At 39.2% G+C, this 19,794-nt stretch overlaps 6 protein-coding genes across 8 annotated transcripts; 2 read left to right on the top strand and 4 right to left on the bottom strand.

Moving 5' to 3' along the window:
* The first annotated feature begins 632 nt into the window (after positions 1-632).
* Positions 633-2,167, top strand: LOC121797892 (embryo-specific protein ATS3B-like). Its single transcript, XM_042196656.1, has 3 exons — positions 633-896; positions 969-1,076; positions 1,750-2,167. The coding sequence occupies exons 1-3, from the start codon at positions 780-782 to the stop codon at positions 2,023-2,025; spliced, it is 501 nt and encodes a 166-aa protein (XP_042052590.1). The 5' UTR covers positions 633-779; the 3' UTR covers positions 2,026-2,167.
* A 99-nt stretch (positions 2,168-2,266) lies between these two features.
* LOC121797891 (butanoate--CoA ligase AAE1-like) lies at positions 2,267-4,524 on the bottom strand. Its single transcript, XM_042196654.1, has 2 exons — positions 3,987-4,524; positions 2,267-3,865 (listed from the first exon to the last, which is right to left on the bottom strand). The coding sequence occupies exons 1-2, from the start codon at positions 4,314-4,316 to the stop codon at positions 3,686-3,688; spliced, it is 510 nt and encodes a 169-aa protein (XP_042052588.1). The 5' UTR covers positions 4,317-4,524; the 3' UTR covers positions 2,267-3,685.
* On the bottom strand, positions 2,435-3,409 carry LOC121800237 (probable CoA ligase CCL13). Its single transcript, XM_042199814.1, has one exon. The coding sequence runs from the start codon at positions 3,407-3,409 to the stop codon at positions 2,435-2,437; it is 975 nt and encodes a 324-aa protein (XP_042055748.1).
* Positions 4,525-6,164: 1,640 nt separating the features above from the next.
* Positions 6,165-9,440, top strand: LOC121798508 (probable polygalacturonase At3g15720). Its single transcript, XM_042197549.1, has 10 exons — positions 6,165-6,264; positions 6,355-6,483; positions 6,560-6,706; positions 7,432-7,602; positions 7,836-7,859; positions 7,947-8,154; positions 8,242-8,323; positions 8,680-8,785; positions 8,882-8,998; positions 9,082-9,440. Exons 1-10 carry the CDS (start codon positions 6,262-6,264, stop codon positions 9,310-9,312), a joined length of 1,218 nt encoding a protein of 405 aa, XP_042053483.1. The 5' UTR covers positions 6,165-6,261; the 3' UTR covers positions 9,313-9,440.
* Positions 9,441-10,275: 835 nt separating this feature from the next.
* LOC121801332 (DNAJ protein JJJ1 homolog) lies at positions 10,276-12,907 on the bottom strand. 2 transcript variants are annotated; one of them, XM_042200804.1, is made up of 5 exons: positions 12,382-12,907; positions 10,838-12,271; positions 10,675-10,733; positions 10,502-10,589; positions 10,353-10,410 (listed from the first exon to the last, which is right to left on the bottom strand). In XM_042200804.1, the coding sequence occupies exons 1-4, from the start codon at positions 12,871-12,873 to the stop codon at positions 10,535-10,537; spliced, it is 2,040 nt and encodes a 679-aa protein (XP_042056738.1). In that variant the 5' UTR covers positions 12,874-12,907; the 3' UTR covers positions 10,353-10,410; positions 10,502-10,534. The 2 variants fall into 2 exon arrangements, with proteins under 2 accessions (XP_042056737.1, XP_042056738.1); XM_042200803.1 differs by having other exon boundaries at positions 10,276-10,589.
* A 4,477-nt stretch (positions 12,908-17,384) lies between these two features.
* Positions 17,385-19,391, bottom strand: LOC121798193 (DCC family protein At1g52590, chloroplastic). 2 transcript variants are annotated; one of them, XM_042197071.1, is made up of 7 exons: positions 19,194-19,391; positions 19,032-19,089; positions 18,831-18,938; positions 18,480-18,572; positions 18,379-18,396; positions 17,840-17,971; positions 17,385-17,753 (listed from the first exon to the last, which is right to left on the bottom strand). In XM_042197071.1, exons 1-6 carry the CDS (start codon positions 19,354-19,356, stop codon positions 17,929-17,931), a joined length of 483 nt encoding a protein of 160 aa, XP_042053005.1. In that variant the 5' UTR covers positions 19,357-19,391; the 3' UTR covers positions 17,385-17,753; positions 17,840-17,928. The 2 variants fall into 2 exon arrangements, with proteins under 2 accessions (XP_042053005.1, XP_042053004.1); XM_042197070.1 differs by lacking the exons at positions 17,385-17,753; positions 17,840-17,971 and having other exon boundaries at positions 18,199-18,396; positions 19,194-19,390.
* Positions 19,392-19,794: the final 403 nt, after the last annotated feature.

The following is a 19,794-nucleotide window of genomic DNA, read 5'->3' as shown; positions in this document are numbered from 1 at the left end:
AGAATAAATTATATTATAATTGATGATTATAGATTATAAAGTTTTATGCTCTATATAAACATACAAGACACTATAGTCTCCCAAATTGTCCCAAATTGAAAGGTAAAAATTCAAACTTTAGAACAAAATTCGTATAAAATTCAAACTTTGGCAACTCGTGAAATTGGAACATTCAATTCCATATTTGTGTTTGATATCACAGAAATACATGTAGTTAATCGTGTATTTTGTTATTGTGTAATCGTGTTTAACTATAGCCAGGGATGGAAGCACCAACAACCTAACAACCATGTAATTGTTCCACCGGGACTGGCTCAGGCCACTCTCCTCCTCGATGGGTAAATGAATCAACTTGATTGCGACACATAAGTTGAATAGATTAAAAAGAAAAATGTATCATCTTTATTGCCGTAGAAAAAGTATTAAGAATTGGAATCGGATTAGCAGAAGTAATAAGCCAATTTCGATTAGGTCCGTGAATTGCAACGATCAATTGAGTTTCGAGCCGAACCGACAATCCAATGCATGTTGTTAGAAATGCGTCTAACCAACCAATCTACCAACCACTTACTTCACCGACGTATAGTCACAAAATTCGATTCACAAAAAATCCAAATTGAAGGGTCGTGATGAAAGCGAAAGCTGAGGACTCTTAAATTCGCCACCAAACCTGGGACGTGGCTGTGCTGAATTCATCGCAAAAGCAAACAAAACCTAAAATTCCACCAAATAGATCTCAATTTCTCGAACCAGCGGCCACTTCACTCACACTTCTAATCATGAAACGCCTCATTTTCCTGCTAATTTTCGCTCTCGTCTTCTGTTCTGCACAATCAAGATCCATTATCCCGCGCCCTCACCCTCATCCATCTCTCCAAATCAGCAACAAAACCCAGGTTTCCACATCCGACAGATTTTGGTCTTAATTTAATGATTTTGAAAACCTAATTTTGAATGGGTATTTGCAGAATGAAGCGAGCTGTTCGTTTACTGTAGTCATTAGGACCAGTTGCTCATCTACTCGATACACGCGTGATCATATCAGTCTTGCCTTCGGCGATGCTTATGGAATTCAGGTACTCATTTCTGCTTCTAATGTTCATTAATCTGATAATTGTATCTGCTAATCTGTGTTGATGAATTTGTATGGTTAAGCAAATTATAGGGTTTAAATGACAGGATTACACTAGCTAAAATTTTCAATTATGAAATTGGGGTAAATTAGTGAACTTAGTTCTTGAGAGCCGAGTTCAATTAGCTCAGATCAGCTGGAAAATTGTTTTTGCTTTCATGAAAAATGAGGATTTTCTAGCAGTTAAATTCGTATTAGCAGTCTGTTTCAAGTAATGTGTGTGTGCAGGCAAGATTTGCTGCTAGTTAATCACATAGAAAATGAGTGTTTAATGGTTGTTTTTGCTGTGATACTTAATATTACTATTTCTAATCTATTTGTTTTGTTGAAATCGCAAATTAAATAGCTCATTCTAGTTTAGCAAATTTCAATCAGTCGAATACGTTTTCAACTGTCATTTCTTGATGCGAATAGTACATGCCTGTGTTGTTTGAGGATCAGCCTTCATAATCAGATCGCAGATTTAGTAAGTCCATGCCATTTTGGTTTCTTGTTTCAAAATAAGAACAAAAAATGTAGTCTATCTATGAAAGAACCAAAGATAAAGTTGGTTAGATTTTAAACTTAAGGTGGTTCCTTTCTTAGTGTCTTCTGCCCTGACTCTTGATCTACTATAGGTTTATGCTCCACATCTAGACGACCCTGCTTCAAGAGCGTTTGAGAGTTGCTCGACTGACACGTTTCAAATCAGTGGACCGTGTACGTACCAGATATGCTACTTGTACCTCTACAGAAGTGGGTACGATGGATGGATCCCGTACGATGTTACAGTGTATGGGTATAACTCGAAGCCCGCCACTTTCTACTACAATGTAAAAGTACCCGGAGATATTTGGTATGGTTTTAACTACTGTTCCGGAGCCAGAGCCACCTCATCAGCAGCGACCAAGTAATCTTAGTTCTCGGTTGATGCATGGTTGTATACCACAATCTAGAATAAGAGGATGTAGCTTATGATCACTTCTTTGTTGTGTAGACCAACTTCTTCTATCTCAGTACCACCTTTGTTGATCTATGTTTATATCTTCTTCTTTATCTGAGTAACTTCAATTATTTAACTTTAATGCCTGCTTGTTTTCACATATTTTCAGTTTTGGGAGCTATAAAATCAAATCACTGCTCACACAAAAACCATTAGAGTAAAATATCATTGTATACTTAGATCTCTACGAAGATATGTGATCAATCTACGAAAACAGAGCTTTAGACTTTCAAGATATTACACTTTCTGCACATAGCTTTATAGAGATCTTGCAAATTTATTGTTTTTGTTCTACATATCCTCTCTCTCTCTCATTGTAATCAAGATGAAGAAGGGGGCATGGCCTTTGCTTTCTCCCTGAGGATGAATTTCTGAATCTTGCCTGTTGAGGTCTTTGGTATATCCTCGAAAATGACGGTCTTTGGCGCCATATAATGAGGTAAACGTTCTCTGCAAAACTCTATTATCTCATCACGGCTAACCTCAAATCCTTCCTTCAACTTCACAAAGGCGCAGGGCGTCTGCCCCCAGTGATCATCCGGTCTTCCCACAACCGCTGCTTCAAGAATCGCTGGATGGCGGTACAGCACTGTCTCGACCTCGACTGTGCTTATGTTCTCGCCGCCAGAGATCACCACATCCTTCAACCTGTCCTTAACTTCTATGTAGCCGTTGTCGTGCTTCACACCAAGATCGCCGCTTCTGAACCACCCCCCTGCAAAAGCTTCCTCCGTGGCTTTCACATCTTTCAGGTATCCACTCATCACAGTGTTTCCTCTAAGCATGATCTCACCCATTGTTGCACCATCCGCAGGTACACTCTCCATTGTCACCGAATCTCTCACATCGACCTCCTCGAGAGCGTAGTGCTCCACTCCCTGCCTCGCCCTGATCCGATACTGCTCCTCGCTAGGCAACGAGTCCCACTCAGGCCTCCACAGACATGACGTGGCTGGCCCATAAGTTTCCGTGAGTCCATACAAGTGCGACACTCTGAATCCAAGCTCCTCGATCCTCTCCAGAATCGAGGGCGGGGGTGGTGATCCGCCGGTCATGATCTCAACCTTGCAAAACAGCGGCCTCCGGTCAGGGGAGTTCATGATCATGTTCAAGACTGTCGGAGCCCCTCCCATGTTGGTGACAGCTTTTGCAGCAAGTGTGTCGAATATTTCTCTAGGGGAGACACGCCGTAGGCAGATGTTTGTGCCACCTACCGCCGCCAGCCCCCAAATGAGGCACCAGCCATTGCAGTGGAACATCGGCACTGTCCAGATGTAGACAGGCATCGAGCTCATCCCATGAGCCGACAGTGTAGCTAGGGCATTCAGATAGGCGCCTCTATGGTTATACACTACCCCTTTCGGTCGCGATGTCGTGCCAGAGGTGTAGTTCACACTGATCGGATCCCATTCCGTTCTCGGCCGCCTGGCCTCGTATCCTGCATCTCCCCCGGCCAGGAGGGTCTCGTATTCATGAGTGTCGTTTGGGATGGAGGCGGAGGCATTAGGGTCTGAAATCAAGACGAGGAGTGGGGTTTCGAGCTCGTCTTTCGCTATAAGATCAAACGCGCCCTAAGCAATATGGAGCAATTGGTGATCGACGAAGATGATCTTGGCTTCAGAGTGGCGGACGAGGACGGAGATCATGGACGAGTTGTGGCGCGTGTTCAACGCGCAGATGACTGCTCCGGCCATCGGCACTGCAAAATGCAGCTCTTGCATTGCAGGTATGTTAGGCGCCAGTATTGCTATCTGTTCAGTTCAATTCAATTCAACATTTTTAATGAATTTGTTTTGCAGAAACCATGAATCCTCCCAAAATCCCCAAAATCGAATCCCTAATTACCAAATTAGGCCAGTCACTCTTACTCACCACATCGCCGGTGGAAACGCCCAAGCGTGTGAGGGCAGAAGCGAGCTTCACACACCTCAGGTGAGTCTGCTTCCAAGTGAATTCAGCATAGCCGTAGACGACTGAAGTTCGATCTCCGTAAACCTTAGCGGCTCTCTCCAAGAAGCTCACCGGAGACAGCGGCACGTAATTCGCCGGCGAACTTACCATGCCGTCCATTGACTTCCACGACCAGGCTTCCGGTGATTGACAGAGACTCCTCCGAATTGATGTGCGGCGGGTCTCCTTGGTGGCGCCATTGAAGAGCCAGCTGGTGCAGATTGAACTCCGCCGCCGGAAAAAGTGGTTCATTGTCGGAAGGGGAGAGGATTTTTGTGAGCGTAGATCACATTTCAAAAATGGGGTTCGTTTTGAAAAGGGCAAACATCGTACTTGCCACCTTGATGTCGACTCATTACCAAATCGTTATCGACCGTTAAATATTTCTTCTTTCCCTTGTTATTGATACAATACAGACATTTCTTTTTTATATGAGATTTAAGAATTTTATATTTAATAGACTAAATGATGTAGAACAGTAGAAATGGAAATAAGAAAGAAAAGATAAAATATAAGAGATGATAAATTAAGTAAGATTAAATGTTGCCATGAAGGAAATTAAACTGGGAAATCTAAAATTTATAGTAATAATAAATTGGGACTCTTACACGTGAACAGACCAAAATTAAAAACGAGATTTTTTTTTTGCAGATGGAAAAAGTAGGTGTTGAGATATTCAGAATATGAGAAGTTAGTCTAATAAATTTCAATACTTCTGATAGAATTTTACCGTCACTACACACGTCAAAAAACTATGTTTATCAGCAACAATCCAATCCAACCTATGATTAAACTATGTAGTAACTTCTTTCTTTTGTCTTTATCTAAACTATCGCAATTTGCGTGATAAAAATAGAAGCAAATAACACATGCAAACGAATGCAATTACAAGCTAACAACTATTTGAAGTAACTAATTAGTAGAGTGATCTTCAAGATCAATAGGATTGCAAGTTGCGCCTGTCTATTTTCTACGAATCGTACATTGTTATTAATTGTGTGATTAATGTCCTAATTTTGTGAAAATTTAAATGTGTCCCTTTGTGACTTAATCCGGCAATTTCATTCACATTTTGTTATAAAATACGTGTCATAATCAAGTAGGAGCTTAGGGAGTACAAAATATCACATGAAATTAAATTAGATCATACGTAACACTATTTGGTTCCATCGATATAGTTGGTGTGTTCTTGAAGAATTTGCACGTGTCGCGTAATTAGTGGATTGCATATATACGGTTGTATATTCCAATTATTAACCTCCACATGTGGTCAATGGTTTTGAAATATCCAAAACGACATCTTTAAGTCACATAGCAAAATTGAATTCGCACATATAAGGGAAACAAAGTATTAAATTTATTTAATTAGGATTTCGAGGTACCTAAAACATTCAAAAACTTGAAGCATAATCAACGTATTGTTCTCGACGTGCCATGTGTTCGCATGTGATCCGATCATTATTTTGAAGCCTAAACTTGATCTTTAAATTAGCTACATACATTGACATTTTTGTTCATTTATAACTTAATTATATGGGAAATATTTCAGCATGATTCCGTACATGATTTCAAATGGCCAAAACACATCATTACAAAATCTAAAGATCAAATATTTTGAACGGCAAACGGCCAAATAACCCATCATTACCCATGAAGTTTAGTTATATTCTAGTTTGATTTACCCTATTATATGACAATTAGCTAAATTTTTTTATAAAGTTTGGATTATTTGTGCAATTATCTTATACTCCATGTAGTAATAATTCTAGTCGTCTACATGTAATATATTATTCATATTTTTCAACCAAATAATGTCGATGTCTTTAAAAATAGATAATGTTTAATTCGTCTGTAGTGACTTCCACTTAAAAATTTTGAGCTATCACATCAGATACAATTTCACCAAGAAAAATTCATCGCGGGGTAATAGTAAACAAATTGAACCGTAATTAGATCAAACTTCATGATTTTTCCTTCAATTTGCCCTATTATGATTGCAAGAAACAAGAAAATATGTGTAGGAGCGTTTTTTTTTCTTGGAAGAAAGAAAAGAGTTAAATAATGATGTAGTCCAAGGCAAGCTAATCAACCTCTTGAAGAAATCACTCATAATCCTCTCTTTATAATTGTGGGTTTTATTGCATCAACAGTCATAACCAAAAATTAGTATCCAAACAAAGTCGTTGTTTTTGAAGATATGGTGAGCTCTCTCTCTCTCTCCATCTCTCTCAATCTCTCTCTCACACACACACTCACATACTCTAATTAAATAAAGTTATTTATTGTGCAGGATTATCATCATGTCTCCATATTATTCATGCTACTATCGTGCATTGCGTCTTGTGCATTTGGAGCAACAAACATTTTTAACGTTTTGAGTTATGGAGCTGTTGGAAATGGAAGAGCCGATGATTCTCAAGTAATTCACACTCATTTTTGAAAATATTTGATGATATTATAATGTTATTATAATATTATTTAATTAAAAATTTCAGGCATTTTTGAAGGCTTGGAATGCAGCATGCCAAGGTCAGGCCAAATCGGGTGTTATTCCTGTAGTTTATGCACCAGCAAAGAAGACCTTTCTTTTGGATCCTTTGACCTTCAAAGGCCCATGCAAATCTCCTCGCATTTATATGCTGGTATTCTATATATATTCTCTTTTGTCTTTCAATTTAAATAAAACCAAAACAATTATCCACATCTTTTTAACATAAATCACCTTCTTCTAATTTTATACAACTCCATTGCACTGCAAATGCTACATGCATGTACAATATGTATTGTTGCACTTGCATCAGTGGCGGATCCATAACATAATTTTCGGGCAAATCCATTAGGTAGGACATGCTTTGCAGCCTGAAGTAAACGGCCAGGAGAGGGAAAATGGTTTTTTTGGTGAGGGTAAAATTGTAAATTATAACGTCAACCATGGAATTTCTGATCGACCTAAAGGAAACTTAGGCTCTTCTGGCGATCTGGAAATCATAAGTAAATTTTATTACTCACAAGAATTAATACAACCTCAAATGTTCCTACTTTGTTTGGCCACTCCTTGAATTGCGTGTGATGATATTGATTGTATTGTACTCCTGAAATCATGATCAACCATCTTCATGTATATGTTGACATGTTGTCTGATTATTACTTACTTTGAGTAATAAAATAAACTTTTTAAAGTCCTCTTTCAAGGCTTTCTTGCTTCAGTGACAACTAATGCCAACACATCCGACAAAACATCCCAACGACCGATTTTCGAGATTCATTAATATCTGCTACCTCCAATCAATAATTCTGATTATTTTTATATAGACAAATTGATAAAATAATTATGAAATTTTGTGAAATTAATATTATTGGGATGCAGGTGTCTGGAAATATGGTAGCGCCGGTAAAATCAGCATGGAGTGGGAAACAAGTAGAAGGATGGATCATATTCACTAGTGTGAACGGACTCGTTATCAAAGGCAAAGGCGTGTTTGATGGCAAAGGCGATTCTTGGTGGCCTTCTAGACCTTGTTACAATGATCCAGCCAGAGTAATTCATTTCATTATTTATATATCATTTCAAAATTTTCCTAATTTATTATAGCCATATAAAAAAAAGTTCGGGTATGCATGGTCCGAGTCGATGAAATTCATATTATGTATATCAAACTTGGAGTTCGATATTCGTAATCTGAATTGTTGAATTCATATCATGTTTACCAAACTTTTCGCTTACACTTAATTGAAATGGAAGTTAATTAGGTGAATGTGTTTGATTCACAGGGTGTTTTGTGCAAGGGGCCAGCTGTAAGTTAATCTTAATTACTTTTATACATTTCATAATTAATTTATTTAATTTGTAAATGTGTTTTGTTTGTTAATTAATTAATTAAGGGGATGATATTCCGGAGATGCAACGGGCTAAGACTGGATGGATTTACGAAAATTAACGGACCAGGTAGCCATATGGTGATTATGTCGACTAATGACGTCGTCGTTACTAATCTGGTCATAATCGCTCCCGGGGATAGCCCTAATACAGATGCAATCGACATCTCCGGCTCGACAAAAGTACAAATTAGAAATTCCTTCATTGCAACAGGTGCTTAATTAATTCATTAATTTTCCCTAATTCTCTTAGTAGCATAATAAACTGAAGTTTAATTCTCGATAAATAAAATTATTGTAGGTGATGACTGCATTGCTATAACCGCGGGATCTTCCAATATTGATATCAGTGGAATCACATGTGGGCCCGGTCATGGTATCAGGTCACTCTCTTTATCCCAACGAAGATAATTCACTTTCTTTTTTTTATACTCCCTATGTTCCATAGTAATAGAGTAATTTTGCCATTTTAGTACGTTTCATAGTAATAGAGTAATTCCTCTTTTTTAGTAAAAGTCGACGCATTTTTTTCATACATACTTTACCCTCTCTTACTTTTTTCTCTCTTCATCTCTCTATCTTTTTTTCATTTTTCACTTTATTCTTCTTTTACCTAACTCACATAACACAATTTTTCTTAATCTCCGTGCAAAAAAGAAACGCCTCCATTACTATGGAACGGGAGGGAGTAAGTTATAACATAAACAAAAATGACTTAATGTATTATGTATATATGCAGCATTGGATCCTTGGGAGGTGGAGGATTTGATGTGGTTGAGAACGTCCGCGTACGAAATTGTACTCTAAAAAATACCATCACTGGAGTCAGAATAAAATCGGTACAGGTACAATTAATTAACATCTATTTAATTTAATTACATTATGTTTAATTAATTAATTAATTAATTAATGCTTTGAGTAATTATTTACTTGGTGTGCAGGGAGGCACAGGATATGCAAGAAATATATCATTTCAAGGAATAAAGTTTGAGGCTGTGGATAATCCCATTGAAATCGAACAATTTTACTGCCCACTGAAACAGAATTGCAAAAATGATGTACGTATAATTGATTTAACATATATCTCATATAAATTTCATAATTATTTTTTAAAAAAAATCATTTTTATTATGTTATACAGACATCAGGAGTGGCCATAAGCGATGTGACATTCAGTGCAATAAGTGGAACTTCAATTGCAGAAAATGTGATTAGTTTGAAATGCAGCCAAATAAATGCATGCAAAAACATAAGATTAGATCGAGTTTACATCAAATCAACCACTCCAAACAAGAAAGTTTCTGCTGCTTGCTTTAATGCTCATGGGATAGCCACTCACACTAAGCCAGCTGTCAAGTGCCTTTTGCCTTAGAATTATCAAACTCATTTTTCTTCATTTATATCCAAGAAATTACACGTATGTGTCACTCACTGACTATGAGCATGTTGATTATTTCTGTTTATGTTAGCTCTGGATAAATAAAATTGGTTGCTTTTCTAGATTCTTGTGAGGTACTTATATGCTGATATGAAATGAAAAGAATTAGAAACAGCAGTATTAAGTATACTGACAAAGTGACCTTATGTTTCTCAGACAAGAATCCAAGCTTTGTGAATCAATGATATAATAAATTATTTTTCCTATGACCTACAATAGCACTCTTGGGCTTTCTTAAGCTAATTACAACTACAAAGTTTCCCAGTTCATGTCATTTTTCTTGATGGATCCGCGAATTTTTGATGTTAGCAAATGCTGGTAGAGAATGAAAATACAGACACAAAGAATTTACGTGGTTCGATTTACTGAAGTAAATCTACGTCCACGGGAAAAAGGGAGGGCAAGATTGTATTGCTTGATCTGTTTTCTACAGCTTACAAATACAAACTTGCTATTTGCTATATGGTGTTTTATCTCTAGAGAGCTTAACCTTCTCATATCAGATCTAAGTTCCATTTATATCTTGGACTAAGATCGTGGCTTGCATCACCACCCTAAGTCGTGGATGTCGTGTAGGTCATGGCCTAAGATCGTGGATGTAGCGTAGGTCATGGCCTACGATCGTGGCCTGAGTTGACACCACGTGGTAGTGGGTGTGTTGGACATCCTGTATGGGTCCACTAACTCCTTGTTCGGTCGAATACTGAGACCGAACTGCTTTGGTTGCCGATCTGAGAGTAGAGCTTGATGCCGACCTGAGAGCTGAGCTTGATTGGTTGGCTTTTACCGAGCTGTAGGCTGAGGCCGAACTCTTTGGTAATGCCGAACTCATACTCCTGCTTTGGTTGCCGATCTGAGAGTAGAGCTTGATGCCGACCTGAGAGCAGAGCTTGATAGGTTGGCTTTTACCGAGCTGTAGGCTGAGGCCGAACTCTTTGGTAATGCCGAACTCATACTCTTCCTTGGGCTTTGGGCTGATGGGCCGTCATTGCTGTTGGGCTTGTTTAGTACGCACCCCATCATTTCTCACAACTGCAAAATTTAGAAACTGAAGCTCACAACTTCAAAGCTCTAATAATTAAATACCTTTTCATAGGCTTTTCCTGTAACACTCAGCACCCACATTTGTTACTGCTCGATAACAATACATTGTTCGCTACCGCTTTAGTGAGGCATGACCTGTTTCTCCCAAATGTTTGTGAAGTTTATTCCTGTAGCAGGATTGGGATTGTTAGTAGAGGTACTAATTAGAGAAGCAAAATGGGAGGAATTTGAATAGAAAGATGATAGTAGTACTTGGATTCAAATTCTTCTCCACACTTCTCACACATGTTGTCAGCACCTCTTGTTGAAACCTGAATATTAAGAAACTCAGTTATGAAAAATGTCTACTTCTTAACTTATCTATCACAACAGATTGTTTACACATTCTAGAGCAATACAAATTAACACAGGCTACCTTCTGTTTTCTTCCTTTGGATGCAGCTTTAGACTTGGCAGCATTTTCTTTCTTTCCAGGCAATTTCTTGTTTGCACCTTGCTCTTGATGCTGATGAACCTTCTCCCTCACAGCATCTTCTGTCCTAGTAGTCTCAGATTCCGGTGGAGGTTCAGATATCGACTCTGTAGCATCACCATCACACTCTTCATCTTCCTCAGCCTTATCTTTTCTCTCTGCAGTGCTAGGTTTTGCTGGTTCTGCATCTTCTTGTCTTCTCCCTCTCCGCCTCCTGCGTCCCCTGTTACTTCGCGAGCCCTTTGTGTCATTATACTCCATGAAACCCAATTCATCACCATCAGACTCCGTCTGAGTTTTGGCAGCTGGAGCCCTAGGCTGATTTCTTTCTTTGTTCCTACTCCTACGCCCCGACAACATAGCTTCAAAGACACTCGCCTCATCACCATCATCATTGTCTTCATCATCCTCTTCATCTGGCCCCATTCCTTCGGCCACTCCATTTCCTCCACTGAAATCTTTAGGATCCTCACCCTTTGTGTTGTCATTATAGTCCGTGAAATCCAATTCATCGCCATCAGACTCCATCTGAGTTTTGGCAGCTGGAGCGCTAGGCTGATTTCTTGCTTTGTTCCTAGTCCTATGCCCCGACAACATAGCTTCAAATACACTCGCCTCATCACTGTCGTCATCATCCTCTCCATCTGGCCCCGTCCCTGCGGCCACTCCATTCCTTCCACTGAAATCTTTCTCAAACTCCACTGCTTCACCGGATTCATTCTGTCCATCATCACTATCATCTTCTTGAATACCAATCCCCGCTTCAAATTGCTCCCCTAGTTTACTTACTCCATCATCTGCTGACAAGTAACCAATGTCACTTCCATCATCAGCATCTACTTCTGCTTCACATTTTATATCCTCTTCAAGGAATGCTTCCCGCAGCTGTGCCACCTTCTCTTTGTGCTTTTTCGACTGCTCGTGATTCTTCCATTGTTTATCACTCCTGAACTTCTTGCTACATGCTACACAGTAGAATTCGCTCTTCTTTTCCTCCAAGGCATCTTCGCTCTCATCCTCCTCCTCGACCTCCTCTACTTTAGCCCACTCAGGTTCCTCATAATTCCTAGCCTTCTCAGCTTTCTGTCTCTCCAACTCTTTCTTCCTCTGCTTCTCCTCCTCTCTCTTTCTCTCCATCTCCTCATTCCTCTTTATCTGCATATCAATCACTCTCTTATCCCTCTTCTTCACAAACTCAGCCAATCCCCGAACCGTTTCGTTATACTCTCGCCTCGCCTTCTTCCTCAGCTTCTTATTCTCCTCTTCCATTAACCTCCTTGACTTCCTGTTTGGGCCAGCCATAGCATCATATTGATCTGCCCAGAAGAATTCCAGTATTGTTGTAAACCCTAACCAGTAACTATAAAATGCTGTGACCTGCATCATTAATCAATTTTCAATTCAATCATGATATCCAATCAATTCCATAGTATTGATTCTATAATTAAATCAAATCTGCAAATATGAATTGAAAAAAAAACGGTTACCTGAACATAAGGACTCTCCAAATTGCCCATGACCGGAGCTTCCCTTGGCAGAGGCAGCCTCAATTTCTTCGCGAAATTCAACTCATTCGCGTAGATCTTCTCAAACAGATCTCTGTAAACTTTGTAAAACCCCCTCCCGGAGTCGGAGTAGCCGGAGTAGACCGGATTCGAGAAGAAGGAAAACAAATCGGGGACGAAACCTGAGGTGCCGCCGCTAGCGCCACCGGCGGAAGAGGAGGTGGAGGAGAATAGGATCTGGTTGCGGTGGGAATCGTACCAGGCGCGCTCGCGGTCGTCGGAGAGGACCTCGTAGGCGTTGACGAGCTCCTGGAAGGCGGCGGTGGCGTCTGCCTCGGAGACGCCGCTCCTGACGAGCTTGTCCGGGTGGCGCTGGAGTGCGAGGCGCCGGTACGCGGAGCGAATTTCATCGGCGGAGCAGTCGCGGCTGAGGCCGAGGACTTCGTATAAGCACCGCTTCTCCGATGAGGCCATTTGGCGACGGTGTTTCTCTCTCGGCGCTTTTGCGTATAAATACGTTATGGTTAGTGTCGGAGAAATTCAATCCAATTATAAAATAAATAAAATTAATACTAGTAAAACGAAACGAAATAGCCCAGCCATAGCCCAGCCATATCATAAATAGCCCAGCCACATCAATAGCCATATCACTAAATAACACAATATACAGAATTTAATTTACGAGACATATACGGGAAACATTAATAATACTATTTTACTTTTAAAAAAATACAAAAAATTAAAAAAGTACAATAAATTTTAAAAAGTACTAAAATTTTAAAAAAGTACATTAATAATAAAAATTACATTAAAAAAAGTACATTACTTAAAAAAAATCACTCGGTGGCTCCCTCGATTCCGTCGTCACCGTCGCCGTCGCCACCGCCTCCGCCGCCGCCACCGTCACTGCCGTATCCGTCGCCACCGCCTCCGCCGCCTCCGTCGCCACTGTCACCGCTGCCTCCGCTGCCACCGCCTCCACGCAAATCGTCATTCATGCTCTCGAGCAATGTGAAGAGAAATCTCTTCTCCTGGGAGTCCGTCGCCGCTCGCCATTCGGCTAACGTCTTCACCATCATCTGGCGCGTTTGTTGACGCGTGAAGTACTTGAGATCCTCTGTAGACTGGCGGTCAAAGGGGGATGCCGACTGGACCTCCTGGGAACCCCCGGCGGCCCCCCTCGCCGCCCGTTGCGCCCGCTTTTGCCCAACGGGGCGAGGTCGGCGGCCGAACGAACGAGGGGTGGGGAGCACCTGGTCCGTCTCGGGGAGGTCGTGGGAACCACCGCTGCTGCCGCTGAAATCCCCGGTATAGTTCAATCGTTGCCGTTTCGGCCAGCCAGCATCGACACCTACTCGGAATTTCTCAGAGTCGTTCAGCACAAGATAGCAGTTCCAGTAGGTGAAGTCCTTATACAACCCGGGCTGGGGGAAGGCTTTCTCCGCTATCCTCCTGCAGTCGTCCTCCGTTTGGCCACTACTCTGCATGCGGAGGGCGTTGGCGTACAAACCCGAAAATCGGGAGATGGTAGCTCTGATTCGGTTCCACGCCTTCCGGCAATCCTCCCCGTTGTGTGGCCTCCCCTCCGGGCAAAATCGTTGGTAGGCTGCTGCTACCTTGCCCCACATGTACTCCCGCCGGCGTCCCCTGCGTCGCAGGTACTCCCGCCGGCGTCCCCTGCATCGCAGGTACTCCCCCCGGCGTCCCCTACGTTGCCGATCCACTCCCGGGCATCATCTGCATATTGGGTGCCCACCCCAGCATCATCTGCATATTGGGTCCCCAACCCGGCATCGCCGGGAACCCCCCCGGCGGACTCCCTCCGGTCGGCATCCCGGATAGCATCTGCTGCCACGGGTACATGTTGTAGTACCCGGGCATCTGATTCCATCCGCCTCCAACATTAATTGGGGGAGTTTGAGAATCACTCGTCCCTGAACTAGGCTCGTTGTTTAGATCCATTTCTCGGTGTTGATCTTGTATAGAAATTTAGATAGAGAGAGTACTCGTTAATACAAGTGGTGCGAATGAAAATGAAGTGCAAATCGCGTATATATAGTGTCGGGAAAATTTTAAAAAAAAACAAAAAAAAAACCGATGGGCGATGCGCTGGGCGATCCCGACGCTGCAATGGCACCGAGCGGATCGCCCAGCGCCCGGCGACCGCCTAGCGCTAGGCGATTTTTAATTCCGAAAAACCGCTCGGCGGTTTTCGGAGGCTGCAATGGTTCGCCTAGCGACCGCCTAGCGCCGGCGCTCGGCTAGGCGGTGCGCTAGGCGCCATTGTGGATAGCCTAATAGTAGAACTACTATTAAAATTAGTGCTAAACTTTAGGAACCTGCTATGCTTAGTGTTGCTGATTTATTTAGTTTGTTATTGTTATCATTTTGTTCTAGATGATTTAGTAGTTAATTTAATTTTAGTTCTTCTCCTTTTGTTAGTGGCAGATATGGGAAAAGTGGTAGAGAGTTTTTTAGAAATTTGTTGAGTAGTTGCCTATATATATGCGCTTTCCTTTCTTTCTTTTAACTACTTGTTACGAATTGGATGATTATATCTACAAAATACGAATCTCATGTAATGGCATATAGCCATATTGAGTACTTAGAACACGTTATTTTTATATTAAAAAGTTAAAATTTTTTACATAGAAGAATTTGTCTATTTATATTTGAATTACTCAGGGAATATGGCACCTGAAAATATGATAGTAATTGACCGATTTTCATAAATTACTTATCATATGTTTTTAAAAAATGAAGTGTAAATTTTTTTTAATCAAATCACAATTTATATTTATTTTTTAAATACTAATTAACTGATAGACGTAATAACTAGAATATGAATATTTTAATTAAATTATTTACTATAGAATTTTATGAAAAAAATTATAATCAATTATTTTGAATAGACTATCCAAAATGAAAAATAAAATTAATTTTCAGCTGTCTTATTTAACTCTAAATCCATATAGAATAAGAGGAATACATAGTAGGCCCAACGGGCTCATTCGTGTGCATAATCACATGATGCTAAATGGCGTGCATTAGTTTTCATTAAAAAAAAATCAATGTTTCTAAGTACTTCCATCATCCCTGATTAAGTGTTCGAATTTTTCATTTTGGTCCGTCCATATTAATTGTAACAGTCAATTTTATTATTTTTAGTAATGAACCTCACATTGCACTAACTCATTTCTCTCTCACATATCAGTAACCTTTTCAATTCACTTTCTTTTACATTTATTAAAATTTACACTTATTGAGGAACGGAGAAAGTATATAAATACTCTTATTTCCCTTCTACATCTCTTTCATATTTTACTATTTTTTCTCTCGTAGTAATTAAAACGGACCAATAATACCCATTTACAACAAAGGCGGATTTAGCTTACGAGGGCATGGGGCAAATGCCCCTCCTCATTCATTCATTCATTCATTTCCTTATATATTTATACATGGATTTCTCATTATATACTTCAACCACACTAAATGTCTCTTCTCAAATACATAAATTTTTCTTATGTATTAATATTTTTGCCCCTCCTTCGGTAAAATCCTGGCTACGCCCCTGATCAGGAATTGGCTGTTCAAGTGAGCGATATCAGATTTACCGGACTCTCGGGGACTTTGATGACGAATAGGGAGATGGTCAGCTTCCGTTGCAGTGCCGCCGTTCCGTGCACAAACATTATAGTGGACGGAGTGAACATAAAATCAATCGATGGGGGCCAAGCCCGTTCGGCTTGCATGAATGCTCATGGATTTGCTAGTAATGTTGCAAGCCCACCTCTTGATTGCCTAAAACCATAATTTGGTTTCAATATATATGAATGTATTCATTATATATATATATATATATATATATATATATATATATATATATGGATGTATTCATTTCCTTTTTGCATATTTCCTCCTTTTTCCTTCTTGATCTCAGCCCCACGAGATTGATGCCACGTGTCATTTAATAATGCAGATTTTCAGTTGAATAATGCACACCGACTAATAATGCACCATTATAGCGTAATAATGCAGATTTTCAGTTGAATAATGCACACCGACTAATAATGCATCATTATAGTGTAATAATGCAGATCATCTGGACCGTTGATGAATGAGATCTAACGGCCCATATTAAGAAGAATAAAGGATCTAAGGGATGAATAGGAGAATAACACTCCCCTATATATAATTAAATTTAAATGTACTGCTTCTCATTTAGATAGTGTCATAGTGCAGTCTAGTATAGTAATAAATGGGCTATGTGGCAATTTTTGTTATTTTGCTTGTTGTATTTTGTGATGGTAAAAATAAATGCTTAAAACTTTTTTATTATGCAAAATTTAAATTTATTCAATCGAATAATTGGAAGAACGTATTAAGCGCACGCTCCCGTGCTCACACATTAAAGACAATTTGAAACTATATACTCCCTCCGTCCCAGTTTTAGAGTCACATTTTGCCATAAAAGTCCGTCCCAGTTTAAGAGTCACATTTAGAATTTTCCATATTTAAATATAAAATTTTACCCTATTATTCAATAAAATTACACTCAAATATCATTATCTACACAAAAATAAAGCAAAACAAAAAATAAAAAGTCAAATCATCTCACTTTTCACCAACTCACTTCATTTATTACACGCTCCACCATCTCACTTTATTTATTATACACTCCACCATCTCACTTCATTAATTACACACTCCACAAATTCATTAAAACTCGTGTCATAACTAAATGGCACTCCAAATGTGGGACAGTGGGAGTATCATATTCAATACTAAGTTATCATAGAGATACATGCATATTAAATGTAACTGAAATGAATACATTAATGTGAATAAATAAAATAGAAAAACACCAAAATCAACTACTTCATATATTGTGAAGAATATACATTGATATAACTCAGCTAAGGATAATATTAAAGACTTCATGAAATACTTGTGTATATTGTTCAAGAAAATGAGAAAATAACAGATTTTACCAGGTGGAATCGACGAAGTCCTTGAATTGTGGATTACCAACAAACGATATATTGGTAAAGTCTATAATTACAAAACCAAATATTTAGTGTGAGAGTCACACTACCTAATGATGAGAAAGGCCAAGAAAATTAATTATATTAGGATAAGATCACATAATTATAACAGAGATTTTTCTATAAATAAGTCATTGCCAGGAACATCAATTTCTCCGACATAATCTTCATAGAGGCTAAAAACCCCGTTTTCATCGACCAGAATTACTGCCCTCACAAGATATGCGCTGAAAAAGTAAGTAACGAATGTCTAGACTGAAATCACGAGAGATGTGTGCATATGTCGTGTACTGATCATCCATTGTTTATCTGCAGAAATCAGCAGTCAATGTGAGTGATGTGGGATATTATGGACTTCGTGGCACATCCATCAATAAGAACAATGCTACGATTACCTTCAACTGCAGCAAGACGGTACATTGCACTAACATCAATGTGGACGATGTGTACATAAAATCGGCAGGTTCAAATCAACCAACAAGGTTCATGAAACAGCTCGCGCATTGATGCCGGGATTGGGTTGCCTGCTGAAGTGAAAATTCGGGATACGGATATAAGGCATAGGCTGCAGAAGAGTAACAGAACCGTGACATGTGTAACACAGGCGTCCGTTTTGTACATTTAGTATATCCATTAAATAAAGCTTCTGCTCTTCTTTATCAAAGAAAACTACTGTTAGCTCAAGTTGAAGATGGTGTTTATATAAATGAAAAAGCATTTCTAACTTCAGTGAGAATAGATGAATAAGGCAAAATTAATAACAGGTAAAAAAAATTATTCATTCAGCATATATATAGATTGTTCTCCCACATGACATAATATCATATAGTATTTGCTGCTCTTCATGAAAAGAGTGCAGAAAAACAATTTCTATATGTCACAAGAATCTGAGCGACCGAAAATATTGTATCTATTATCTGCAATGTTGTCATACATGAAATCCCGCACGAATCTGCAAAACGGATAACGAAAGTGGAATAAGACAAGATAGATCATTTCATAAATTATTAGAGCAGAAAACTGATATTGTCTTACAATGGTACAAATTGGAGAAACAGGGCCAGCTGAGGAAAGGGCAAATCAATGTATTCCATTATCTTTAATACAGCTTCCGATTTTATATAAGACCTGAAATAACTCCACGTTAACGCTTCTTAAATACATTCGTTATGGCCTGCAAGAAAACTCTATGGTATGTTCAACAAGGTGTCTCCTGAATCATGTCAAATTTTGTCATAACTTGTGAAATCACAAACTACTTTTGCATTACTAAAGTATTTCCATGGAATATGAGAAAAGATTCAATTTTTTACATAACCATCAAGCATGTGTCAAAATGTATCTAAAAAATTGAAACCAAACTCAACATTTAAACATAAAATTTACCTGTCTTTTTCAACAAGAACAACACTTGAAATATCATCAGGAGCTCTTCCCGATCTCTGCAATAACTTTTTGCCTGATTCACTTTGCAGAGCCTCAAATCTAATATTTCTGGAAATTGAAAACAAGGCTAAATCACAATGAAAATTCCATCTAATAATCAAGAAAATTGATTATATAAATCAAACAAAAGGAAAATCCAACCTTCTCCTGTCATTATCTCGAACAATCTTCACACCTCCATTACACAGATTGCAGACACCTTACCAAAAGAAGCAGACAGATAAATCAAATAAAGGAAAGACTATTTCAGAAATTGTTTATTCCTAAATCAATCAAATCAAATTGCTAGTTGTTTAATCGTACCGTCGAAGAGCATGATTGGTCGGGAATCCTGCTCGAAGAAGCTCGCGGTCTCCTTCACCCAGTCCACCGCCGGCGAGTTGCTACGAGGCGGCGTTGATAGAGCGGCGGAAACGTGAAACTGGCGGCGGAGTGGCGCGGTTACGGGAACGATGAGCGCCGCCATTTTGAGTAACGGAATCGTTGGCAGCCAAACAAACTGAAATTAAATGGATACGCCTTGTCAGAGCACGACGAAATGACTGATCCATCCCAATAATTACTTCAAAAACTAGTTGTTCAGTTGGAATTAAGGAGGGTAAAAACGGTATTCCAGTGTTTCTAATGTGGCCGTGCTAATTTGCCACGTATATTAGATTTTCAGATAAACTAGTGGTTTCAGATAAACTAATTGTATTAATTTTTCTTTATTTATGACTCTGAATAATTAATAAAATAATGCATCAAGTTTTTTTTTATTTTTTTATGTAATTTATAAAATAAATTTGTTGTTAGATCAAATTAAATTTACAGTGTAAAATAAATAACCCTAAACATAACCAATCGAAAATATTTATCGGATGAGTACTTGTCTAAAATATCAACATTAGCCTCTAAAGGGTGA

This window comes from Salvia splendens, chromosome 4 (genome assembly GCF_004379255.2).
Source record: "Salvia splendens isolate huo1 chromosome 4, SspV2, whole genome shotgun sequence".
Lineage (NCBI taxonomy): Eukaryota > Viridiplantae > Streptophyta > Magnoliopsida > Lamiales > Lamiaceae > Salvia > Salvia splendens.
Note: the sequence above shows the minus strand (reverse complement) of the source record. Positions and strands in the feature narration are given on the sequence as shown.

What these genes read in the sequence shown, in the direction of transcription:
- LOC121797892 (XM_042196656.1), top strand. Translation starts at nt 780, where the DNA reads ATGAAACGCCTCATTTTCCTGCTAATTTTCGCTCTCGTCTTCTGTTCT. An exon ending in AAATCAGCAACAAAACCCAG is followed by an intron (nt 897 to 968) that starts GTTTCCACATCC and finishes GGGTATTTGCAG; the next exon opens with AATGAAGCGAGCTGTTCGTT. An exon ending in GCGATGCTTATGGAATTCAG is followed by an intron (nt 1,077 to 1,749) that starts GTACTCATTTCT and finishes GATCTACTATAG; the next exon opens with GTTTATGCTCCACATCTAGA.
- LOC121800237 (XM_042199814.1), bottom strand. Translation starts at nt 3,409, where the DNA reads ATGAGCTCGATGCCTGTCTACATCTGGACAGTGCCGATGTTCCACTGC.
- LOC121797891 (XM_042196654.1), bottom strand. Translation starts at nt 4,316, where the DNA reads ATGAACCACTTTTTCCGGCGGCGGAGTTCAATCTGCACCAGCTGGCTC. An exon ending in GCGTTTCCACCGGCGATGTG is followed by an intron (nt 3,866 to 3,986) that starts GTGAGTAAGAGT and finishes TGAACTGAACAG; the next exon opens with ATAGCAATACTGGCGCCTAA.
- LOC121798508 (XM_042197549.1), top strand. An exon ending in AAATTCCTTCATTGCAACAG is followed by an intron (nt 8,155 to 8,241) that starts GTGCTTAATTAA and finishes AAATTATTGTAG; the next exon opens with GTGATGACTGCATTGCTATA. An exon ending in TCAGAATAAAATCGGTACAG is followed by an intron (nt 8,786 to 8,881) that starts GTACAATTAATT and finishes CTTGGTGTGCAG; the next exon opens with GGAGGCACAGGATATGCAAG.
- LOC121801332 (XM_042200803.1), bottom strand. Translation starts at nt 12,873, where the DNA reads ATGGCCTCATCGGAGAAGCGGTGCTTATACGAAGTCCTCGGCCTCAGC. An exon ending in TGGAGAGTCCTTATGTTCAG is followed by an intron (nt 12,272 to 12,381) that starts GTAACCGTTTTT and finishes TTAATGATGCAG; the next exon opens with GTCACAGCATTTTATAGTTA. An exon ending in GGAGAAGAATTTGAATCCAA is followed by an intron (nt 10,590 to 10,674) that starts GTACTACTATCA and finishes ATCCTGCTACAG; the next exon opens with GAATAAACTTCACAAACATT.
- LOC121798193 (XM_042197070.1), bottom strand. Translation starts at nt 19,356, where the DNA reads ATGGCGGCGCTCATCGTTCCCGTAACCGCGCCACTCCGCCGCCAGTTT. An exon ending in ACCAATCATGCTCTTCGACG is followed by an intron (nt 19,090 to 19,193) that starts GTACGATTAAAC and finishes TCTTTTGGTAAG; the next exon opens with GTGTCTGCAATCTGTGTAAT. An exon ending in GTTCTTGTTGAAAAAGACAG is followed by an intron (nt 18,573 to 18,830) that starts GTAAATTTTATG and finishes GAGTTATTTCAG; the next exon opens with GTCTTATATAAAATCGGAAG.